This window comes from Mustela putorius, unplaced genomic scaffold (assembly GCF_011764305.1).
Source record: "Mustela putorius furo isolate JIRA1106 unplaced genomic scaffold, ASM1176430v1.1 tig00000127_pilon_pilon_pilon, whole genome shotgun sequence".
NCBI classification, from domain to species: Eukaryota; Metazoa; Chordata; class Mammalia; order Carnivora; family Mustelidae; genus Mustela; species Mustela putorius.
The window spans coordinates 5352949-5372586 of NW_025421288.1; the positions used below are offsets into that span (position 1 = coordinate 5352949).

Sequence of the window (19638 nt, forward strand, 5' to 3'; positions counted from 1 at the left end):
AGCATGGTAGGGGGAGGACTGGTTGTAGCAATAAAAGGGCCACATAGTGGATCACTGTGGTAATAGAAATGTGTATTGTGTATACACTTATATACAAAGTATATATTTTCTGTGTATTGTATAATATGTGATACAGTGATATTGTATCAATAAAGGAGCAGAATTATGACTATTTTGTATCATGACGGTGTCTATATCAGTAGTGATATGGTATAATACTTTTTATTTAAAGAGTTGTTATTATTTTTTAGTAATCTCTATACCCAACATGGGGCTTGAACTTAAAACCCCGAGACCAAGTCAAATATTCTACTGACGGAGTCAGCCAGGCACCCCGTGTAGGATACTTTTCTAAGTATAGGTTTGCAAGTTGTTACCGTTGGATAATATAGGGGGAAAACATGGGATTGTCTGAATTCTTACAATGACATGTGAATCTACAATTATTTAAAAACAAAAGACTGAAAGAAAAGTCATTGCAACTTCTGCCTGGTTCTTTCTGTTGGGTCCTACTCATTTGGAACCTAACCTCTATGCTGTGAAGAAGCCAACTGACAACATAGACCATGTGTAGGTGGTTGCGTGAATAGGCATAGCCGAAGTCCCAGATGACAGCCAGAATCAAGCGCTGGATGTGAATGAACAAGCCTGCACGGGATTCCAGCCCTCAGCCTCCATCCAGCTGTCCTGAGCTCCATGAGGAGCAGAGACTAGCTGTCCTCATGAAGCTCTCACCAAATTACAGATTCATGTGCAAAATAAATGCTTGTTGCTGCTTTCAGTCCGTCATTTTAGGAGGTCTGATAAGAGCAATAGGTAACTGGAAAAAAATGAACATTTCACAGAAAAAAAGAATGCCTTGTTCATTGAAACTTAGTGTTAAGGGTTAATGGTGCTTTTTGGAAAAATCATCAGATAATACCTTTGAACGATTCAGACCGGCTTCTTTCCAGTTCCGTCTCAGTGAGTGAGGTTTTGTTATAGCTGCCATATTCCAAACTATAAACTCGGCACCTCACTTGGTTACAGATTAGTATGCCACTTGGGAACAGGAGGCAATTGGGGAGACATAGTTCGGATACTAAAATAGAATGTCTGAGGTTTTCGAGGGTTTATGGTACAGATTATTTGAAATTAGATTGTGTTGAGGGATCTGAGAAATGTATAAATGAATACATTACTTTTATTGTTGACATATAATTATAAATTATGATTGCCAAGTGGGTCGTTATAAATTATAAATCATAAATCGTTACATCTTATCAAAAATACACATTTTACAACTGTAATTGAAGGCTAATGTCAACTTTATATTCACTTTCTCTTACAAACGAATCAGGCTATATACAAACCCTCTCTTGTCTCATCAGGCAGTTTTGTTCTGTTGCAATACACCGGCAGATACAAGACCAGACACAGAATCACGCTGGACATAAGTAAAAGCCAGCTTCCTCCTACCTCCTAGTCATCTTTCAAATGGCCGGTCTAACATGTTCACAGCCCTCTCACCTGGTTTAGGTGTTTCCTGCTTGAGAATTTCTGGTTGAGCTGGTCAGGCGCTCCTTTCTTCCTGGGACTTCCAGCATTCTCATAAATCAGTCATAGATGGAATAGGCATTTTTTTGTGTGTGTGTGTGGGGGAGTCCAGCTAAGTTTTGAATACCAATTTCCCCTCTGGCTAAATATGTAACCTAGAGCAAATTGCTTAAATTCCCTAAGTCTCATAATTAGTAAAATAGAAATAATAATAGTAGAAATAATAATGGTAGGATAAATGAGATCTCCTTTACTCCTTTCCCTTTGACCTTCAAACTCTGAAATGTGATGTTTTAATGAAGGCGTTGATTGAATCGGATTGGGAGGGTGGCCTTTGGGAGAGACTAACTGGAATCTCTAGAAGTCATGCTAGGGAGCCTTTTGGGTAAAGGCACCATTAGGAACACGGCTCCCAGGTAGCCTCAATCCTAGCGCTTTTTGGAGGCTGGAAGGAGATTTCTTTCTTTTTTTCCTTCTGCTTCTTTCTTTCTTTCTTTTCTAAAGACTTTATTTATTTGACAGACAGCGAGAGAGAGAACTCAAGCAGGGAGAGTGGGAGAGGGAGAAGCAGGCTTCCCGCTGAGCAGGGACCGGGATGTGGGGCTCCATCCCAGGTCCCCGAGATCATGGCCCGAGCCAAGGGCTCGGCCGGAGACCCAACGACTGAGCCACCCAGGAGCTGCAAGAAGAACATTTCTGATATTTTTCTTTTGCTTTGTATTTCGAACCCTGTGAGGGGCGAGGCGAGGGCGGAGGGATGAAGAAGTTAGGGGTAATACTAATGATAGAAGAAAGGATGGCTGTGGGACAGCAAATCTTCCACAACAAAAAAAGTTTATGAAACTATGAGAGAAAAGGAGTGTCTCAAAGAGATTCGTAATCCCAGTCCTGAACACATACACTGTTTTTATATTTCTCTATCTTATCCTGGATCTTCTTCATCATGTAAATTCATGTGAAGTCTGCGTTCTCTGGCAAAATTAACACGAAATCCTGAAGTTCATCTGCCCTTCTAGATTATTTTCCATGTTAACTAGTGACAGAGAAAATAGCCAAGCCTGGCTTGTGCCTGTCCTAGTGTCTCATTATTTCCTTCAAAGAAACTCTGCGGAATAAATCGATGTAGCCTGTACTTTCTGGACTATAGCATCATCGAGGCAGACCAGAAAAAAATACATTTGCGCTCCACATGGACGACATAAACCCACCGTCCATCAAATTGCTGCATCCCTTTGCCCTGGGTCCGGGGAGCAGAGGTTAGAGTCTCAAGCCGTAGCTTGAGGCCCTTGGGCCGCACGCGTCGCCTTGGGCCAGCAGGGGGCGTGTGCGCTCCGGGGCAGCGGCCTGGCAGTCAGGGGCGTGGCTCCGCATCCTTGACGGACAGCTAAGGATGCGGGCGAGGATGAGGTAATAGGAGCCCTGCAAGGAGGGCGTGGGGGTGCGGGCGCGTGTGTGCGAGTGTGTGAGTGAGAGTGCGTGCGCGAGCCGGAGACATCGTGTCTCGGAGCTGGCGCTGCGGACACCGATCACGATGAATTAAAAAAAGAAAGAAAGAAAATTCCATTTCTGGGAGGGAGGCTGCAAAGCGGTGGCGGGCGACAGCTGCGGTCCCGGGGCCGCGTCATGGCCTGTCGCTTTGGGGCTCCTGGGGACGGGGGAAACCCCCGCAGGTGCGGGTTTGCCTTAGCGCCCCGCTCGGGAGGGGCCCTTCATTCTGGAGGCGACTGAGCAGAGCCGCAGGGAGGGGGAGCTCTCGGCGAGACGGCGACAGCGTCCGCGCGGCCAGAGGGTGGGCAGGGGGGGCGGGCGGGGAGGGGAGCCCGGCGTGCCTTTCCGAGCGCGAGCGCGCGGCGAGATCCCACCCCGGCGTCTGCAGAGCCGGAGGCGCAACTGGTGCGAGGGCTCGGGGCTCGCCTCCCCGGCAGCCCAGCTCCGGCCGCGCGCCCGCCCGGGCTTTGCAAGGCGGGGGTCCGTCTGCGGAAAGCCGGGCATTTGCATGAAGCCGCTGGACCCCACGGAGCAGCGGCGGCAGCGGCGGACCCCGGCGGCGGCGGCGGCGCGCGGTCGGAGCCGGGCGGCCCGGGTGTCCGGGCCCCGGTGGATGCGCGGCTGGGGAGCGGCCCATGGGCCGGAGCTGAGGCTGCCCGGGGCGGCGGGGCGCGGCGCTGGGGGCGCGGCCGAGGCCCGCGGGCGGCGGCGCAGGAGGAAGCGGAGGAGGACCCGCGCGCGGGGCCCGGGAGGCAGGCAGAGCAGCGCCGCCGCCGCCGCAGCCCGGGGCTCGCCATGCTCCTGGCCTCGGCCGTGGTGGTCTGGGAATGGCTGAACGAGCACGGCCGCTGGCGTCCCTACAGCCCGGCCGTGAGCCACCACATCGAGGCGGTGGTCCGCGCCGGGCCCCGCGCGGGGGGCAGCGTGGTGCTGGGCCAGGTGGACAGCCGTCTCGCGCCCTACATCATCGACCTGCAGTCCATGAACCAGTTCCGCCAGGACACGGGTGAGCCGGCGCCCCTGCCCCACCCGCGCCCACCTCCCCTCCCTGCCCTGGGATCTCCTGCCTCGAGAGCCCCCCGGGACCCACCCAGTCCTCAACTCCGCGCAGTGTGTCACCGGGAGGTGGTTGTGGAGGGGGCGCTTTACTCCCCACCATCCTCTTACAATCCCCCTGCAATAAATGTCCCTGCAAGTACTATCAGGGTTCTCGTTATGCAGAGGGAGCCTCAAGCGAGCCCCTAAGTGACCCCTTTCCGCGCCCCCTTTTAAGCGCTCGCTGGCCCCAACTTCTCCCGTGTAGAAATTCGAGGGCCGGCCCAGCCCGCAAGCCATCCCAGCCGCTGGGAAAGGCTTCCTGCTCTCATCCTCACACCTTGGCTGACCCTGCTTTGCCTCAGGCACCCTTGGGACTGACACACGTCCCCCTCGTCACCCACCTGACTGCCTCTGCCCCTTCTGTGTGGGATGCCTTCCCACAGCTGGCTCCCGGGGGTGGGACCCGCGGAAGGGAAGAAGGGGTTCCCCGGAGGCGTTGGCGGTGCCCTAGCATGGGAAGGGTGGTCGCCCTGGGAGGGGCACCGGGAGCTGGGGGATTCCGGGACATGGAAGGCCCTGGATGCGGTGGCATTGGCCGGTGCCGCCTCTGCACTGCAAGTGCTGAAGCAACAGGCCTGAGCAGATGGGGAGAGGAGGGGGAGGGACGCGGCTCCGGAATGCCTGGCAGGGAAGCCGCTCCCTTTGTCCGTGTAGGAGGAGGAGGTGGTGGATTCCTAAGGAGGAAGGGTACCCAAGCTTCCTCCTGAAACTGCCCCCTCTGAGGGACACTCTGGTCTCCCAGAGCACCAAACCCCTATCTTTTCATGTGAATCCAGTTGCCACTGTGGCCGCCACAATCCCACTTGCTTCCTGACCAGCCTTTCCAGGTCAGAGCAAAGCGGAAAGCCTTGCAGGGAGGAGGTCAGGGGGATGGGTCCCTGGCAGGACCGAGCAGCTGGTCTTCGCTCAGCTCAGGGTGGCCAGGCTTCAGAGGACCTGGGACAAGTCTGCCTTTCTAGGATTCTCTTTACGAGGGTGGGAGACTGTTTCTGGAATTCTGGCTGGGCTTTCCCAAGAGTGTGACCCCGGAGCCTGCAGAAGCAGGTGTGCTGGGGAGGGGCTAAGCAGGATGACCCGGGGAGTCCCAGAGGATCAGAGAACAGCTGCCTGAGCCGGGCATCCCAGCCGCCTTGGAAAGCCCCCACATCCTGTGTGCTAATTAGAATTGTCATGGGAAAGAGGCGTCTTTCCACCCTCATGTCCCCATCTTTAATCGTAACTACCAATAGCCTTTTTGCCAGGGACTTTGCAGATACCGGGCAGCTGAGTAAAGCTTTCTGGGGGGAAAGGATGCCAGAAGTCTTAGCATCTGGAGGGGCTTAAGCCCTGCTGAGAAACGGAGGGAGGTGAGGCTGAGAGCGCCTGGGGGGAGGGGGGATGCGGAGGAATGTAGGGAGATTGAGAAAGAGGATTAAGTGTGGTGCAGGGGGAGGGGGAGGATGTAATTGGGCAATTGGGGTAAAGGTTGTGGAGGTGAGGTTGGAGGCGGCGGATTGGGGGTGAGGGGTGGTGATGGTTTGCCGAGCCCCGGAGGAGGGACCAAGGAGGACTCGCAGTTAAGACACCTGCTGACAGGGCATTCCGGTCCTGCTCCGGAATAAGCAGGCCGGAAGGCGTTCGCTTTTCTGTTTCAGCCTGAATCTCTTTAGCATATGGAGAAACACCCTGGTGACCTAAAGGTCCCAGCCCCTGTCCCACATTTGGGAGGGAGTGAAGTTTAATCATTGTTTTGGGGTGTCTAAGATGGGGAAGAAAGACGACCTTTTGACAGAAGTGAAGGCACAGAGAACATGGGGTTGAGGGACTGAAGCATTATCTCCCCCCTTTCCCCCAGGTCTGACTACCCTTCCCTGGGGACAGGCTGACCACAGCCATGAGTCCCCTCAGACTGGAGGCCGGAGGCAGAGAGCTAGCCCTGCATCATTTTAAAGACGGCCGCGGGGCCTGTTTTATATTCGAGTCCGTCTTAGAGGCGCAGGACTCAGACTGCTTTGGATTCCATGCGCTCATTCTAGTGGTCGGTGGGTGAGCGGGTACTGAGCGCCTCGCTCCGAGTGCCAGGCCCTGTGCTGGGTGCCGGAGGCGCTGGGCTGAATTCCCAGGAATGCCGGGCTGTCAAGGAGCTTGTCAAAGCAGAATAGAATCTCTGGGTTTCTGGGCTCGGAGCCCCCTCCTCTCCCTTCTCTGCCAGCAGACGCAGAGCTCCTCTCAATATAGCTCATTGATGAGGCCACGACAGGGTAGGAACTTTATCCTGCCGGCGCCCAGGCAACCTCAGCCAAGCCCTAGCAATGTTTAATTAAATTACCCGCCATCCCCAAGCCACAGTTTGAAGCTGGGAACCAGAAACATCCCCATAAACAAAGGAGAGCTGGAAGTCCCCTGCCTAGAGGCGAGTCTTCTCTCTTTTTGTTGCCTCCTCTATGTGGGGACATTTCCTGACACGGGAGCCCTGTTTCTTCAGAAGTTGCCTGCCCTGCTGGGAGGGAGGCCTCAGACTCTGGGCTCCCCGGGCTCCAGCCATGCCCACCCTGTCTCCAGGGAGATGGCTGGGAGGTCACAGATACCCTCTGCTGCCTTTGTTTGCTCTGGGCCCTTCCTCCCCTCACCGTGTCTGGGTTTGAGGTTATTTGCACTCGGTGCTGGTCTCCGCGAGTGTTTTGGGCTAAGGAATCTGGAGGAAGGGAGAAGGTGGACGGTGGAGGGCATGGTCTTGGCTGCTCCCAGAGCCTTGGTTGGGTCCTGTCCATCTGTGGTCATTTATCTTGACCAGACTCGCCTTTTCTGTCACAGGACAGTGTCCTTCAGCATCCGTGCCCCCTGTATCGTCAGTACCTCTGACGGTCACCACCTGCAGGGCTCCAGCCCCAGGACGTGGGGAGCCCCAGGCTGGGAGTGGGCAGACTCATTGGCTTCCTGTGTGACCTTGGACAAGTCATATAGCTGCTCAGGCCTCGTGTTTCTCTGTGGAATGAAGCGCAGCCTTAAGAATCCTCTGGGCCCTGTCCTGTCATCATGCCAGGGGACTGCGTTTGGCCTCTGCACCAGTTAGGACGCTGCTCAGAAGTGACCTGGTGCGAGGCAGGGTCCTTTCTAGCTCCAGGTTTTCTCTGCAAATTTTGCCTCTTCTGGGTCTTTAATATGGTGAGAAAGGTCAGATGGAGAGAGATGAGTGGTTTTGACAGAAGCTGATGTTTAGGTCCCCACAAGACCCTCTGCCCTGTGTGAGCACCGGAGAGGACGCGAGTGTCATGAGGGCCACGTGGCTGTGACACTGTGGGGGAGGCCGCAGGCCCATCGCACGCATTGTCGTTTAGTCCTCACAGCGATCTTAGGACGGACCTACCATCCCCATTTTACAGGCAGGGAAACAACTTGGAAGAGAGTATGTCATTCCCCGTTGCACAGCTAGTCAAAGGCAGAGCTGAGATGCCAAATCAAGTGTCCCACGCTCTCCTCCGTCATCGGTGAACAGTTCTGGGACGCCCACTTCGTGCAGACACGTGGGATAGCCCAGGAGCGGGACATCTGGGGCTTTGCCCTCGTGGGACATTCCAGTGGGGCTGAGTGGGACATTCCAGTGGGGTTGGAGGGGCCCAGAATTCTCTGGCACAGGGATGCACAGATGTAAAGTGCCCTTGAGACAGGGTCATGCCTGGAAGGTGTCTCCCGCAATTCCCAGGAGCCAAAACAACTCAGGTGCTTTGGAATGCAGGTGTCTGAGTTGCCAGGAAAAACGGAGTTTCTTTCTCTTTCTCCTTGCCTAGTTTATGACCATTCATGATTTCTATCCCATTAGAGGCTTTTTCTTTGGGTCACTGCACCCAAGGACTAAGTGGATTCCTCAGATCATCCGGTTCATGGTCCTGCGTTTAGAAGAGGCCAGGACTCACCCATTCCAGATTACAGAGGTCTCTGACAATAGAGAACGGAAACCCCACAGTGACATTCTTCTGTCCCACAGCTTTGGTTCTGAGGTCTGCCTCTGTCTCTAACCCGCTGGGGCTGAATGAACTCAGCACCTTTCCTTCCAAAATCCAGCTCTTCCCCTTGACCCTTGACACCCTTCTGCCTGCAGATGGTGCCACCGTTTTATCACCTGCCCATTGTCAAGACCTCAGGATTCTTTGACTCTTGTTCAGAGCCTTGTTTAGGTGCCCAGTGTGCCGAGCGAGGCGCATGGACCTTGTGGCCCAGCTGCTGAAATTCTTGTGCGTGATGAAAATCCGGGGTGGCTGTTCCCATGCAGATTCCCAGGCCCCAGAGAGGCCAGTGATTCCTCGTAGTGGCCGGTGGGAACTCTAGAAGGTGTTGCTAATCGGCACCCCAGGAGATTCGGAAGCAGGTGATCCTGGAATCTGTCACCGAAAGCATTCAGCTACTCAAGGTCAAGTCCTACCCACTTCTTCTCCCTAGGGTCCCTCCAGTCTGTCACTTCCTTTTCATGTTCACTGCCAGGACCCTCATTACCTCTCACGTGGAATTCATGACCAGAGCAGCTCTGGTCCCGTCACTTCTGTGTCACAGACATCACTGGCCCCTCAGTGCCTACAGATAAAACCCAGCATCCCTGCCTGGCCCTCCAGACTGTCTCTGCTTTGGCTGTAACACATCTTTCCAGGTTTCTCTGCCTTCTATTCCCCCCTGACTCCTGACAAACAGATGTCTTTTTATCTTTATGTATTCCCTTAGGGTTCTCTGACACCCCCTCCCCCAAGTAGTCACAAAGCCCCTTCTAGTGAGATGCCATTTTCGCCTGTTGAAATTCTCCTTCTCGTGCAAGCCTTGCGGTCCTTGTCATCCATTTCTTTGAAATGTTCTCCGACCCGTCATTCTTTCATTTATTCAGTCAGTATTTATGGAGCTCCTGGGACATGTCAGGCACCAGGGAGACAGCCATGAGCAGACACCTGATACCCACCCTGCAGGACTGGGGGTTCAGTGAAGAAAGACTGACATTCACCAAATTAATTCCACCAAGAAACGTGTGACTGCACATCAGGATAAATGCTGTAAATAAAATAAATAAATAAATAAGAGTGGGAATCTGACCTGGTGAGGGCAGCCCGGAGAAGTTTCCTTGAGGAAATGAGCAAACTCTGAAGGATGAGCGCAAAAAAGATGACAGAGGGTTTGGGAAAGGAACCAGCCTTGTGGAAAGGCCCCAGAGGAGAAGCAGGGGGGTTGGGGGAGTGGAGAAGAGGTCACTGTTGCTCCAACGTGGGCACAGGTCCCGGGGCATGAGGTGGCCCGCAGACATTGGGGGCTGGGAGGGTCAGATCCTGTGACCTAAGGGGAGGTCGTGGAAAGGGGTTTTAGCACGAAAGGGATGTGGGTGAATTCTCTCAGCCCCCGGGCCTTTTGTGGGCACCCTTCTTCTTTGCACATTCTGCTTCATAAATAGTGATGCGCACACTTGTCTAGTTTTAGATTGTAAGCTATTTGAGTAGGGCCAGAATCCGCAGAGCAGCCGGTGGGTTGAGTAGCAGCATGGGATAAATGATTAAATGCCCAAGTAGCCAGAAGTCTTCCGTCAATCATAGCACGTTAACTGAGTCCTTCTGAGAGCCAGGCAGCGCCCTAGGTGCTAGAGCTTAGGGCTGGATGGTGGTGTCTCTGCCTTTGCTTAAGGACCCCCTTACGAAGAATGCCGAGGCCGGCACAGGCACACACAGCGCAGGGGCAGGAATCCACAGATAAGTACCCCAGACCTCCCGGGAGGCAGGGGGCCTGCACTGGGAGAACATTTCAGGAAACTGTTGGCAAATGGCATAGGACCCGAATGAGGGTAACTTCATTAGGTAAAAATGGCAAAGGAGGGTGTCTCAAGTGGGGGGGGGGGGAGCTGGGAAATAGTAGGTAAGGGAACGCAGGAGGATGAGAGGAGTAGAGGAAAAGGCAAGCATGGGGGAGCTAAACCTGGGGGAGCCACAGCTAGCTTCCAGAAGTTCTGTGGCAGCTCTCCAGCATCTCTGAGGTTGGTCCCACTGTTAAAAATTGCCTCTTGGGTACACTGGGGAGCACTGGACAAGTGCATTGCCCCTGCCACCCTGGAAAGAATATAAAACAGGGTCATTTAAGCTCTCTAAACGTAATCTCCTCATTTCTAAAAGGTGTTTCTTAGGATTGCCATGAAGATCATATGGGATGAGTTAGGAGTTTCCTAAATAATAAAGATTGTATAAGGAGTTACCTATAATCTCTCTCTTTCACTCACACAAACACACACCCCACATCCTCTGAACTCAACTTTCCCTATGCTGTCTCCATCGGCATAGACATATAATAGAAAATAACTTACAATGATAATCAACCAACTGTTATTGAGCTCTTGCCCTGTGGCAGGTGTTATTTTAGTGCCTTATATTCAGTCCTTCCTTTAACCCGCAAATCCACCTTTTGAAGTAGCTACCCTGGCCCAAGCGAAGGAGGAAACTGAGGCTTAATCACACAGCTGGAAGGGACAGAGCCTCCGCTGTTGGACCCAAAGCCTGTGCTCTTTGTTCCCCAGTGAGCTGGCTACTTAGGAAGGAAATGGAGGCAGACCAGGGAGCTCCTGCCCACCCCCTTCTTCCTCCTCTCTTCCTCCCATCCCGTACCCCCCCACCCCCACCACAGTTCCCCCAGCAGAAGTCCTGGTGCTGAATAGGGAATTGTTTCGCTTCTCCCTCCGGCCTCTGAATGTTGATGTTTTGGGTCATTAAGGGGCTCGGAGTTGGGGTTGGGGGCGGGTTATGACCCTGGCAAAGGCCTGAATAGCCATTGTTCCTTTTCTTCCCCCCTTGAATGGAATTCTGTCCCCAGTCTTGGTGTCTCCCTCTGGGATGGAGGAGGGGGTGGGTCAGAGGCCGGCTAGGGGAGCCTTTTCCCACCACTTTGATGGCTAGAGCCTAAGCCACAGATGCGAGATTCAAGCACCCTTGGGGTCCTCCCAGGCCGCCTCACCCTGCCTTGACCCGGGCATCTTCAGCCTTGATGTTGATATCCATGAAATGAGCCCTGACTGGGCATGAGTCTGAATCCAGGTGTGGGGTGGGTGGGGGAGGAGGCAAGACTTACAGGCTTAGTTTCCCTCCAGTCCCGCAGGTTCATTTCTGCTGTACTCCTGCTCTGCACGGATGCTGGCCCCCTTTCCTTGCCCCCTCCCTTAGTGAGACTGAAAATGAAAATAATCCTATCTTTAGGAGGGTTTGGGCTTTTTGAAAGAAAGATGCTAGAGAAATAGAAAATTATTACGCTCATCACTACTGAATTAAATATACGATTTAAGTATATGATTTAAAGCTCCTAAGTGTAAGAGAGTTCTCGTAACCTGATTTTCTATTTTTGTTTTTACTACACCCTTAAAGGGACAGGGAGCATGCTCTAGCTCCACGGGCTGCTTGGCAGCCTTCCTGGAGGCAGAGTCTTCTTCCTCCGGCCTGCAGGCTTCTGTGACCCTTTGTTCTTTCCCTTCGTAGTAGCCCTCGATGATGAGGGAGCAGGAGGCTGGCTGAACACAAAGCACCGAACCTCAACTGGGTTCTAAAACTTCATCATCAGGCAGGGACATTTAGAGGCTAGGGGAGAAGGGGTTCCATATTTATGAGCCCCTACTATGTGTCAAGGGCTTTCAGTGCCTCAGTGCAGGTGCAGGAGAGATCTAGAACCTGGCAAATATATATTCCTTGAACGAATTAAGTGGGTCACATTTAATTTTCACAAAAATTCTGCGAAGGACTCATTGTTTCTCAGGGGAGGAGGTTGGGGAGTTCTACGTACACTCATACGCTCGGAAGTGAATCAGTCTGGCTGCAGACCCAAGGTCTCAGAACTGCAAATGGGCAGGGGCTCTTTCAGGTATCCCGCTGGGCCCCACACCCTTCACCTTGTCACCAAGATGCTCCCACCCCTGCAAGGACACACTCCTTGTGCAGGAAGGTATCTCACTCAAAGCTGCTACCCCAGCGGGCAGCCTAGGGCCTGGCCCCGCAACAGGACCGATTCGATTCCTCTTTGCCTCTGAACGTAACACAATCCGGTTTCAGTCCTGGCTGACCCTGACCCTGTCCTCCATCTCACTCTGGCAGGGACGCTCCGCCCGGTTCGCCGCAACTACTACGACCCGTCCTCGGCCCCCGGCAAGGGCGTGGTGTGGGAATGGGAGAATGACAACGGTTCTTGGACGCCCTACGACATGGAAGTGGGCATCACCATCCAGCACGCCTATGAGAAGCAGCACCCCTGGATCGACCTCACTTCCATCGGCTTTAGCTACGTCATTGACTTCAGCACCATGGGCCAGATCAACCGGCAGACCCAGCGCCAACGCCGCGTCCGCCGGCGCCTGGATCTCATCTACCCGATGGTCACCGGCACCTTGCCGAAGGCCCAGTCCTGGCCGGCCAGCCCCGCGTCGGCTGCCTCGCCTGCGGCCCCGCCCTGCTCCTGCCCGCAGTGCGTCCTCGTGATGAGCGTCAAGGCCGCCGTGGCCAACGGGGGCGCCGGTCCGCTGCAGCCCCCAGCCGCCCGCAAGAACATGCCCCCATCTGGAGCCGTCAAGCTGCCCCCCCCACCAGGCCCTGGGGCCAAGCCACTGGACAGCACGGGCACCGTCCGAGGCCCGACGAAGACTGTCCCATCGCAGGTGATCCGGCGACAGGCCTCCAACACGCCCGCAGGGGTGACCGTGGGTTCTCCCGCCAGTCCCCCCGGAGCCAACGGCAAGACCGGAAGGGTGGCCCTGGCGACCTTAAATCGGACCAACCTGCAGCGATTGGCCATTGCCCAGTCCCGGGTGCTGATCGCCTCTGGGTAGGTACTCCCAGGACTGTCTCCCGCCATTTACTCATAAGGGGCATCCACCCGGCTGACCCAGGCCAGAGGTGAGAGAGGGGCTGCCAAGACTTAAGCTCTCTGTGATCTTGTCCTGACCCTCTGGGTTGCCTTTGCGGGAGGAGGGCGGAGCCGTGTGGTGGCTGAAGGTGGGATCCGTCTGGGGTCTCTCTGCAGTCCTCTGGGGCCATCATATCTGGCTTCTGATTGAGACTTGGCATAGCTCTGGGATTCAGGACAGATCCCTAACATCCCAGAGTCCTGACTTCCTCCTCTGCAAAGGCTGGTGATAATCCCGGTGTTAGGCCGGCTGCTGAGAGCGCAAGGGTAGGCGCACCACACCCTAACAGGCAATACTAAATGAGCTCCCACCAGAATCTCGTCTGGGGGCTCTATCACCTCATTTAATCCTTACATCGAATCTTTGAAGTAGGCATTTTGATCCATTTCACCCATGAAGAAACCAGAGGTTCCCTTGCTCAAAGGCACAGAGCGTTCATTAGCTGAGACCAGGATTCAAGCTTTGGGAAGTCTGACAGAGCCCTCCTGTTCTTTTCTTTTCTTTTTTTTCCCCAAAGATCTTATTTATTTATTTGAAAGACAGATCACAAGTAGGCAGAGAGGCAAACAGAGAGAGAGAGAAGGAAGCAGGCTCCCTGCTGAGCAGAGAGCCCAATGGGGGGCTCGATCCCAGAACCCTGGGATCATGCCCTGAGCCGAAGGCAGAGGCTTTAACCCACTGAGCCACCCAGGTGCCCCAGCCCTCCTGTTCTGACTCTGCCTGCTGCTTCTCTGTCAAGCACACCCCACAGTGCCCAGCCTATAGTAGGCGCCAAATGTGGTTAGCCCCTTTCCTCAGAAACTGGAGGGCTCACTCCAGATTGGAAATAATAGTACATGTTTGGCGAGTACTTTTGTGTGTGCCAGGCACTTTCTGTGCATTGCCTTAGTACTTCCTGGGACAGGCTGGTGTTGTCGTGGGTTCTGTGATCCTCTTGGGCTTCCTGATTTTCACATGGGAGACACCCAGGTCCATGTGGTGCTCACGGCCTTTGCCTGCCAGCTCCTGGTTTCTGGTGAGATGGGCCTCTCCCATCGGCCTGCTCTCCCTTTTTCCAGAAGGGCCTCGCCCTGCATGTGTCCCCTGAGCCCCAGATGGGCATGGGGGTTTACAGTGAGGTTGAACACCAGAGTGTAAAACCTCAGACTGCGTAGAAGAGGCTGTCTGCACACAGAGGTTCAGCAGCGGGAGGAAAGAGGAGGAGAGGAGCTGCAGAAGGAGAGGCCCAGCCCTCACTCCGGCCCCTGAACGAAGCCACCGTCTCTGCAAACTCGTTTCCTGTGCATGGGATGGGGATGGTCGGGCTCCCCTTGCCCGCCTCATGGAGACGCTGTGGAAGCCTCCACGAAGGGAGATCATCCGTGAGAGTTTATCAGGGGTGCTTGCCGGTGTTATCTCGTCCCCTGGCCCCGTGCCCCAAGTCAGACCTGGGCCCCCAGCTCAGAATTCACTTTCCAACGACGGTCACGTGGCTCAGGTGTCTTAGAGTGGGGGTTGGAGCCCCGGGTTTTAGTCCCCTTGTCCTCTGTCCTTTTGGCTAAAGCTCAGCTCCTTGTTGTATGTGAGGGCCTTTCGGGAATGGTCAGGTGCTGGTCAGGCGCACAGGATTTTCCTACGACTACTTCTGAGCTGACAGTATTTGGGAGAGGGGAATGGGCCCCGAAATCACACCACGGCTCACTTTCTTCCCCAGGTCAGCCAGCAGCATCCTTAGGGCCCCTGACAGAACTCCGGGGTAACTATTTGAGTGGCAGAGGGAGGGTCTTGAAGTGGACGAGAAACACAGCCTCCCGAGCCTGACCGCCCGGGGTGGGAGCCCAAGTTCTTTGGTCTGTAACTTGGCGCAGGTTATCCTCCCTCAGTCTTCAGTTTATTCATCTGCGAAATGGGAGAGTACTAGTACCTCCCTTCTCAGAGCTGTCACAAGACTTCAATGAAATACTCAGTGTCTAGGTGGCGCACAGTGCATGGCCCATAGGAAGCGTCTGGTCCGGGTTTGCTGCTCTTGTTCACACGTATCTATCGAAGGTCATTGTTGAAGTCAGAGCTGAGCGGAGCCAAATGTCCCACCTCATTTCTGGAGCCCGTGGCAAATACCAAGTAACCCCACGCCCTAACCGAGCCAAAGGACCCCCAGATCCCTTTAAATCTCACCCAGGGAACTGGCGGCTCTTTATCTCTCTGCTTTATTCCCCCTGCCTGCCAGTGGAATTGGAGCGAGAGAATGGGGCGGAGGTCCGGGCAGAGCCTTTTCAAAAGGGCTATAGAAACAAGCTTTTCTTTCCGCTCTGTGTTCCGAGAGGGGAGGCCCCGCCCTGCCCCTCTATCTTCCAGCCCTTTCCTTTTTCTATCTCTTACCACCACCTCACCGCCCCCCACCACCATCTTGTCCTCCAGTCTTTCTGGGCCATTTAATTAGCGTGCTTACTCTCTTTGTGCGGCCCTGCCGTCGACCTTCTGTCGTGGAATGGCCCCTTCCCCTCCTCTCCCTGTCCGTGAGCTCTTCAAGCAACTTTCCCACGGAAAAGAGGAAGACCAGGGAGGGCGGGAGAGGTGGGCTGAAGAGAAGGGTTTGCGGGGAACAAAAGACCCTGTGAATTATTCAGAGACACAAGCAGGGGGTTTCTAAAGAGAAGAGGGGGAGGCCTGCAGCATGGGGGGGGGGCAGGAGTCGCCCCTCTGGCCCTCTCCTCCAGAATTGAGGCTTCTCTATCTCCGGCGAGACTTTGGTTGCTGGAGAGACAAGACCATTGTCCGGCCTGAGGATTCCTGGGTTGGCTCACAACTCACAACCTCCCCCCCTCCCCGCCCCCAAAACAGCACTTCTCACCATGATATCTGCAGAGTTTTTCTCCTGCCATCAGCCCCCTCCTTCGGCCATCTTGCCAGCTCTTCCCTTTTCTTAGTTTTGTGCTTGAGAAACAGAAATGGAAACTGAGAACAGCCCAGCAAAATGGGGGAGGGTGTCTTCGGATGGTTAAGCCAGACAGCACTGGATGAGCGGAGTTGCCTGAAGGGTGTGAGATGCACGCCTGTTGCTGGGTCGCTGATTTCTGGAAGGAGGGCTCAGGCATAGACAGCTGGGGCCCCAGCAGGGTGTGACTGGTGGGGAGGACATGGTCCACCTCCATGGTTTCCATTTTAACCAGTCACCACCGTGGGGGAGGGTCTTATCAGCTGTGGTCAACTCAAGGATCCGAAGCATTGCCTACCTCTCAACTTTACACTGTACCCTCCATGTCCTCCAGAATCTCAGAAGACTGGAGGATTTCGGCAGGAAAAGGCTTTATGGAGCCCAGCTTCTTCTTACGGTTGGGAAACCAAGATGTAAATAACCACCCAATTTGTACAGGGCTTGCCTGTTTACAGAGTATTTGACCTGGATCCTCACAGGGACCCCGTGGACGGAGAAGTAGGGTGCCCCGTTTTTGGGTGTGGTGACTCGGATGTGGTTGGAGAAGTGCAAAGGGGTTGTGTGACTCTCCCAAAGGCCCAAAGCCACTGTGCCGAGCTGGACGAGAACGCAGGTTTCCTAACCTCTGCTCAGGGCCCTTCCACGGTTCCCTTCTGCATTCCGTAAGCAGATACCCGCCTCCTCCCGTTGGCTTCCACCATCCAGAGCCAGCGGACACATTGTTCCTTTCCCGGAATGGCAGGGACACCGTACTGCCCGGAGTCCGGGGTCCTCAGGTGGACCCTCCCTCTCGTCAGGCCTGGCCCCCTCCCTGGGTCCTTGGGCTGCCCAGGGTGTGTACTCTGGGGATTGGACTCCTTCCTGGTTAACCAGAGTGGGTGTGGAAACCTGCCAGTCCAGTTTGTGGGAACAAAGGTGGCTTTTGTCACCCAGATCACAGCTACTTATCAGCTGAAGAGGGGGGCCTTGGAGCTGGTAGGGGGGGAAGGCAGGTGCGGGGCTGGACGGGGAGCGCTGCCCCCTGGTGGGGAGCTAGGCCTGCCCAGGGAATGCCAGTCTGCCCAGGTGGGGGACCCAGGGCTTAGGCAGCTGCCTTGCTCTTAAGCACTGAGGCAGGGAATCCTCAAGTCTCCCCTGCCACTGCAACCCCCCCCCCCCAGCATCTGCTAACTCCAGACCCTCACAGGGTCACGGGTAAGGTGATCAAGGCTCAGAAAAAACTGAGGGGGTTCATGAGGAGTTACTGGCAGGGTTGGCCTCGAACCTGGTTCTCCTGACTCCTGTCCACCTTACCATGCCTGGCCCTGTGGGGCAGGTCACGGAGTCCAAAAGCAAGGCTGGGCCTCTTTTCCTGGCTGACTTTCCTTTGTGTTGAATTCAGCCTTCCCCTCCCCCCATGTGGGTTTGTTTTATCCTGGGGGAAGAGTAGCCTGTTGAGACACAAACAATCCCACATCTGTTCTTTCACTTCGTTCTCACAGCCCCAGCACACATGTCACGGGCCCAGGAAGGGGCCCCTGGAAGACTCAGCCAGGGAAGCACCCATCTCTGCAGGCATGTGGGGGACAGACAGACCCTCTGCTCAGCCCCGTGCCCACTCCTCTGTCTTCGTCGTGGGTTTATTCCCTATGCTCTCTGCGCTCCCATGTTCTCTGTCTGCACTGTGGGGTTCGCACAGACCCAAGACACAGCAGGGTGAGTGGCTCCAACAGGGGGCTCTGGAGCCAGACTTCCTGGATGTGATACACAGCTGTGTGGCGTCCACCAAGCTCGCTTAACCTCTCTGTGCCTCAGCCTCCTTGCGTAATAAAATGAGGCCGATGATCATAGCACCTCTTGCGTAGGTTGTCGGAAGTCTTGGATGGATTTATACACAGTGAGCCGTTATGACTGTGACAGGTACCAGGTGGGCTGTGTGCCTGCCCGCCATGACCACCCAAGGGTGAAGGGCCACGGGCTGCCTTGCTCGCGGCTGCATCCCGAGGCTCCAGCCGAACGTCCCACATGAAGTAGGGCTCACTATGAATGGGCAAACAAACAAATAATAAACAATATAAAGACACAAGGGAGCATGGCTCCCCCCTCCTGTTTTCCCAGCACAACCCTGCCCCCACAGCAGAACCGCTGGCTCCTGGAGTCCTCTGTGACCCAGGCCAGGCGTCTCCCAGCCCACTTTCCTCTCCGAGCCCAGCTGTAGAAGCCTGGGTGGCGGTGGGGGGGCAGGGGAGGAGAGGGGGTGGGATGGTGCAATACCCGGCCCCCCGTGTCCCGTATTTCTCTCTTCGGCATCGTGGGAGGCCTCGCCTTTCCCAGGCAGCTGTGCGGACTCCTCTCAGCCTGGCTCTGGTTTCTGAGAAGAAGGACAGAAAGAGGAGGAGGCTTTGCTTGATATTTAGATTTCTCAGGGAAAAGGAGGGGTGACAGCTGTTGGAGCAGTGGTTTCCCAGTGTTGGGCTGCATCCTGTTAGCCAAAGCTAGTGGGAATGCAGGTTCCTGGGCCCCACCAGTGGGAGTTCTGATGCAGGCCCAGGGCTCTGTCTTTTTAACAGCTTCTTAGGTGACTCTAATGTGCGCCCAGGTTTGAACTTGCTGCTTTATTTATCATTCGGTCAACCAATACTCGCTGAATGCCTGCTAGTGTCAGGCTCTGAATGGAACAAAGATATTTGCCCTCACAGAGCTTTGATTCTGGAAGGGGAGGTAGTAAGGCAACAACTTATTTTTAAAAGAATCGTAGAAGTTCCGCGAAAAAAAAAATAGAGCAAGGTAAGAGGGATTGAGGTGGGAAGGGAGGAGTGAGCCACAGTATTAAATGAGACGGCCTTAGATTTTATTTTTTTTTTAATTTTTTAAAGATTTGATTTATTTATTTGACAGATAGAGATCACAGGTAGGCAGAGAAGCAGGCAGAGAGAGAGGAGGAAGCAGGCTCCTTGCTGAGCAGAAAGCCCAAGGCAGGGCTCTATCCCAGGACCCTGGGCTCATGACTGGAGCCGAAGGCAGAGGCTTTAACCCACTGAGCCACCCAGGCGCCCTGAGATGGTCTCAGATTTTAGAGGTAACACTTCTGGTGATGCCTGGCTCAGTCGGATGAGCATCTGATTCTTGATTTCGGCTCAGGTCATGATCTCAGGGTCCTGGGATCGAGTCCCACGTCGGACTCCACACTTCACAGGGAGTCTGCTTGAGATTCTCTGTCTCCCTCTCCCTCTGCCCCTCTCCCCCACAAATAAATCAATAGAATCTTTAAAAAATAAATAAATAAAGGTAACCCTTCTGTTTGTGGTACTAAGAATGGACTCTGCCTTGAATAGGGATCCGTAGTTTCAGTATAAAAGGGGAACCCCCCTCAGTGGGCGAATTTTGGGGGTTCGAACACCAACCCATTTTGTCCCGCTTGTCAAGACCATAACGTACCCACTCTTGTCTCCCACAGGGTCCCTACCGTCCCGGTGAAAAACCTAAATGGGACCAGTCCTGTGAACCCTGCCTTGGCAGGTAAGAGAGACCCTGGGCTGCCCTTGCTCAGGGCAGAAAGAGGAAGCAGGAATGTCGGTAGAGGGCATTTATAAAAGAGAAAGAATTAAAGTGAATAGGGTTTTAGGAGTGAGGCTGGCAGGGCAGGAAGAGTGTGGGGAGAACCGATTGTTAAAAGCAAAGCATGCTGTTGAAGGTGAGTGAATACATCTATTTCTGGGGAAAACTTCGAGGAAGGGGAGGTGGAGAA

The 19638-nt window shown here is 54.4% G+C and overlaps 1 protein-coding gene and 1 long non-coding RNA gene across 3 annotated transcripts in view; one reads left to right on the forward strand and one right to left on the reverse strand.

Annotated features, from left to right (window-relative positions):
- The first annotated feature begins 3812 nt into the window (after positions 1–3812).
- DTX4 (deltex E3 ubiquitin ligase 4) overlaps positions 3813–19638 on the forward strand; it is a 34688-nt gene continuing 18862 nt past the window's right edge. For both annotated transcript variants that reach the window (XM_004777632.3, XM_045062941.1), the window contains exons 1-3: positions 3813–4030; positions 12192–12915; positions 19348–19409. In XM_004777632.3, coding sequence (XP_004777689.1) covers positions 3820–4030; positions 12192–12915; positions 19348–19409 — 997 coding nt within the window. In that variant the 5' untranslated portion in view covers positions 3813–3819. The remainder of the gene's footprint in view (positions 4031–12191; positions 12916–19347; positions 19410–19638) is intronic.
- On the reverse strand, positions 5834–16743 carry LOC123387037. Its single transcript, XR_006601390.1, has 2 exons — positions 15828–16743; positions 5834–9132 (listed from the first exon to the last, which is right to left on the reverse strand). It is a non-coding gene; the product is annotated as an uncharacterized LOC123387037 (long non-coding RNA).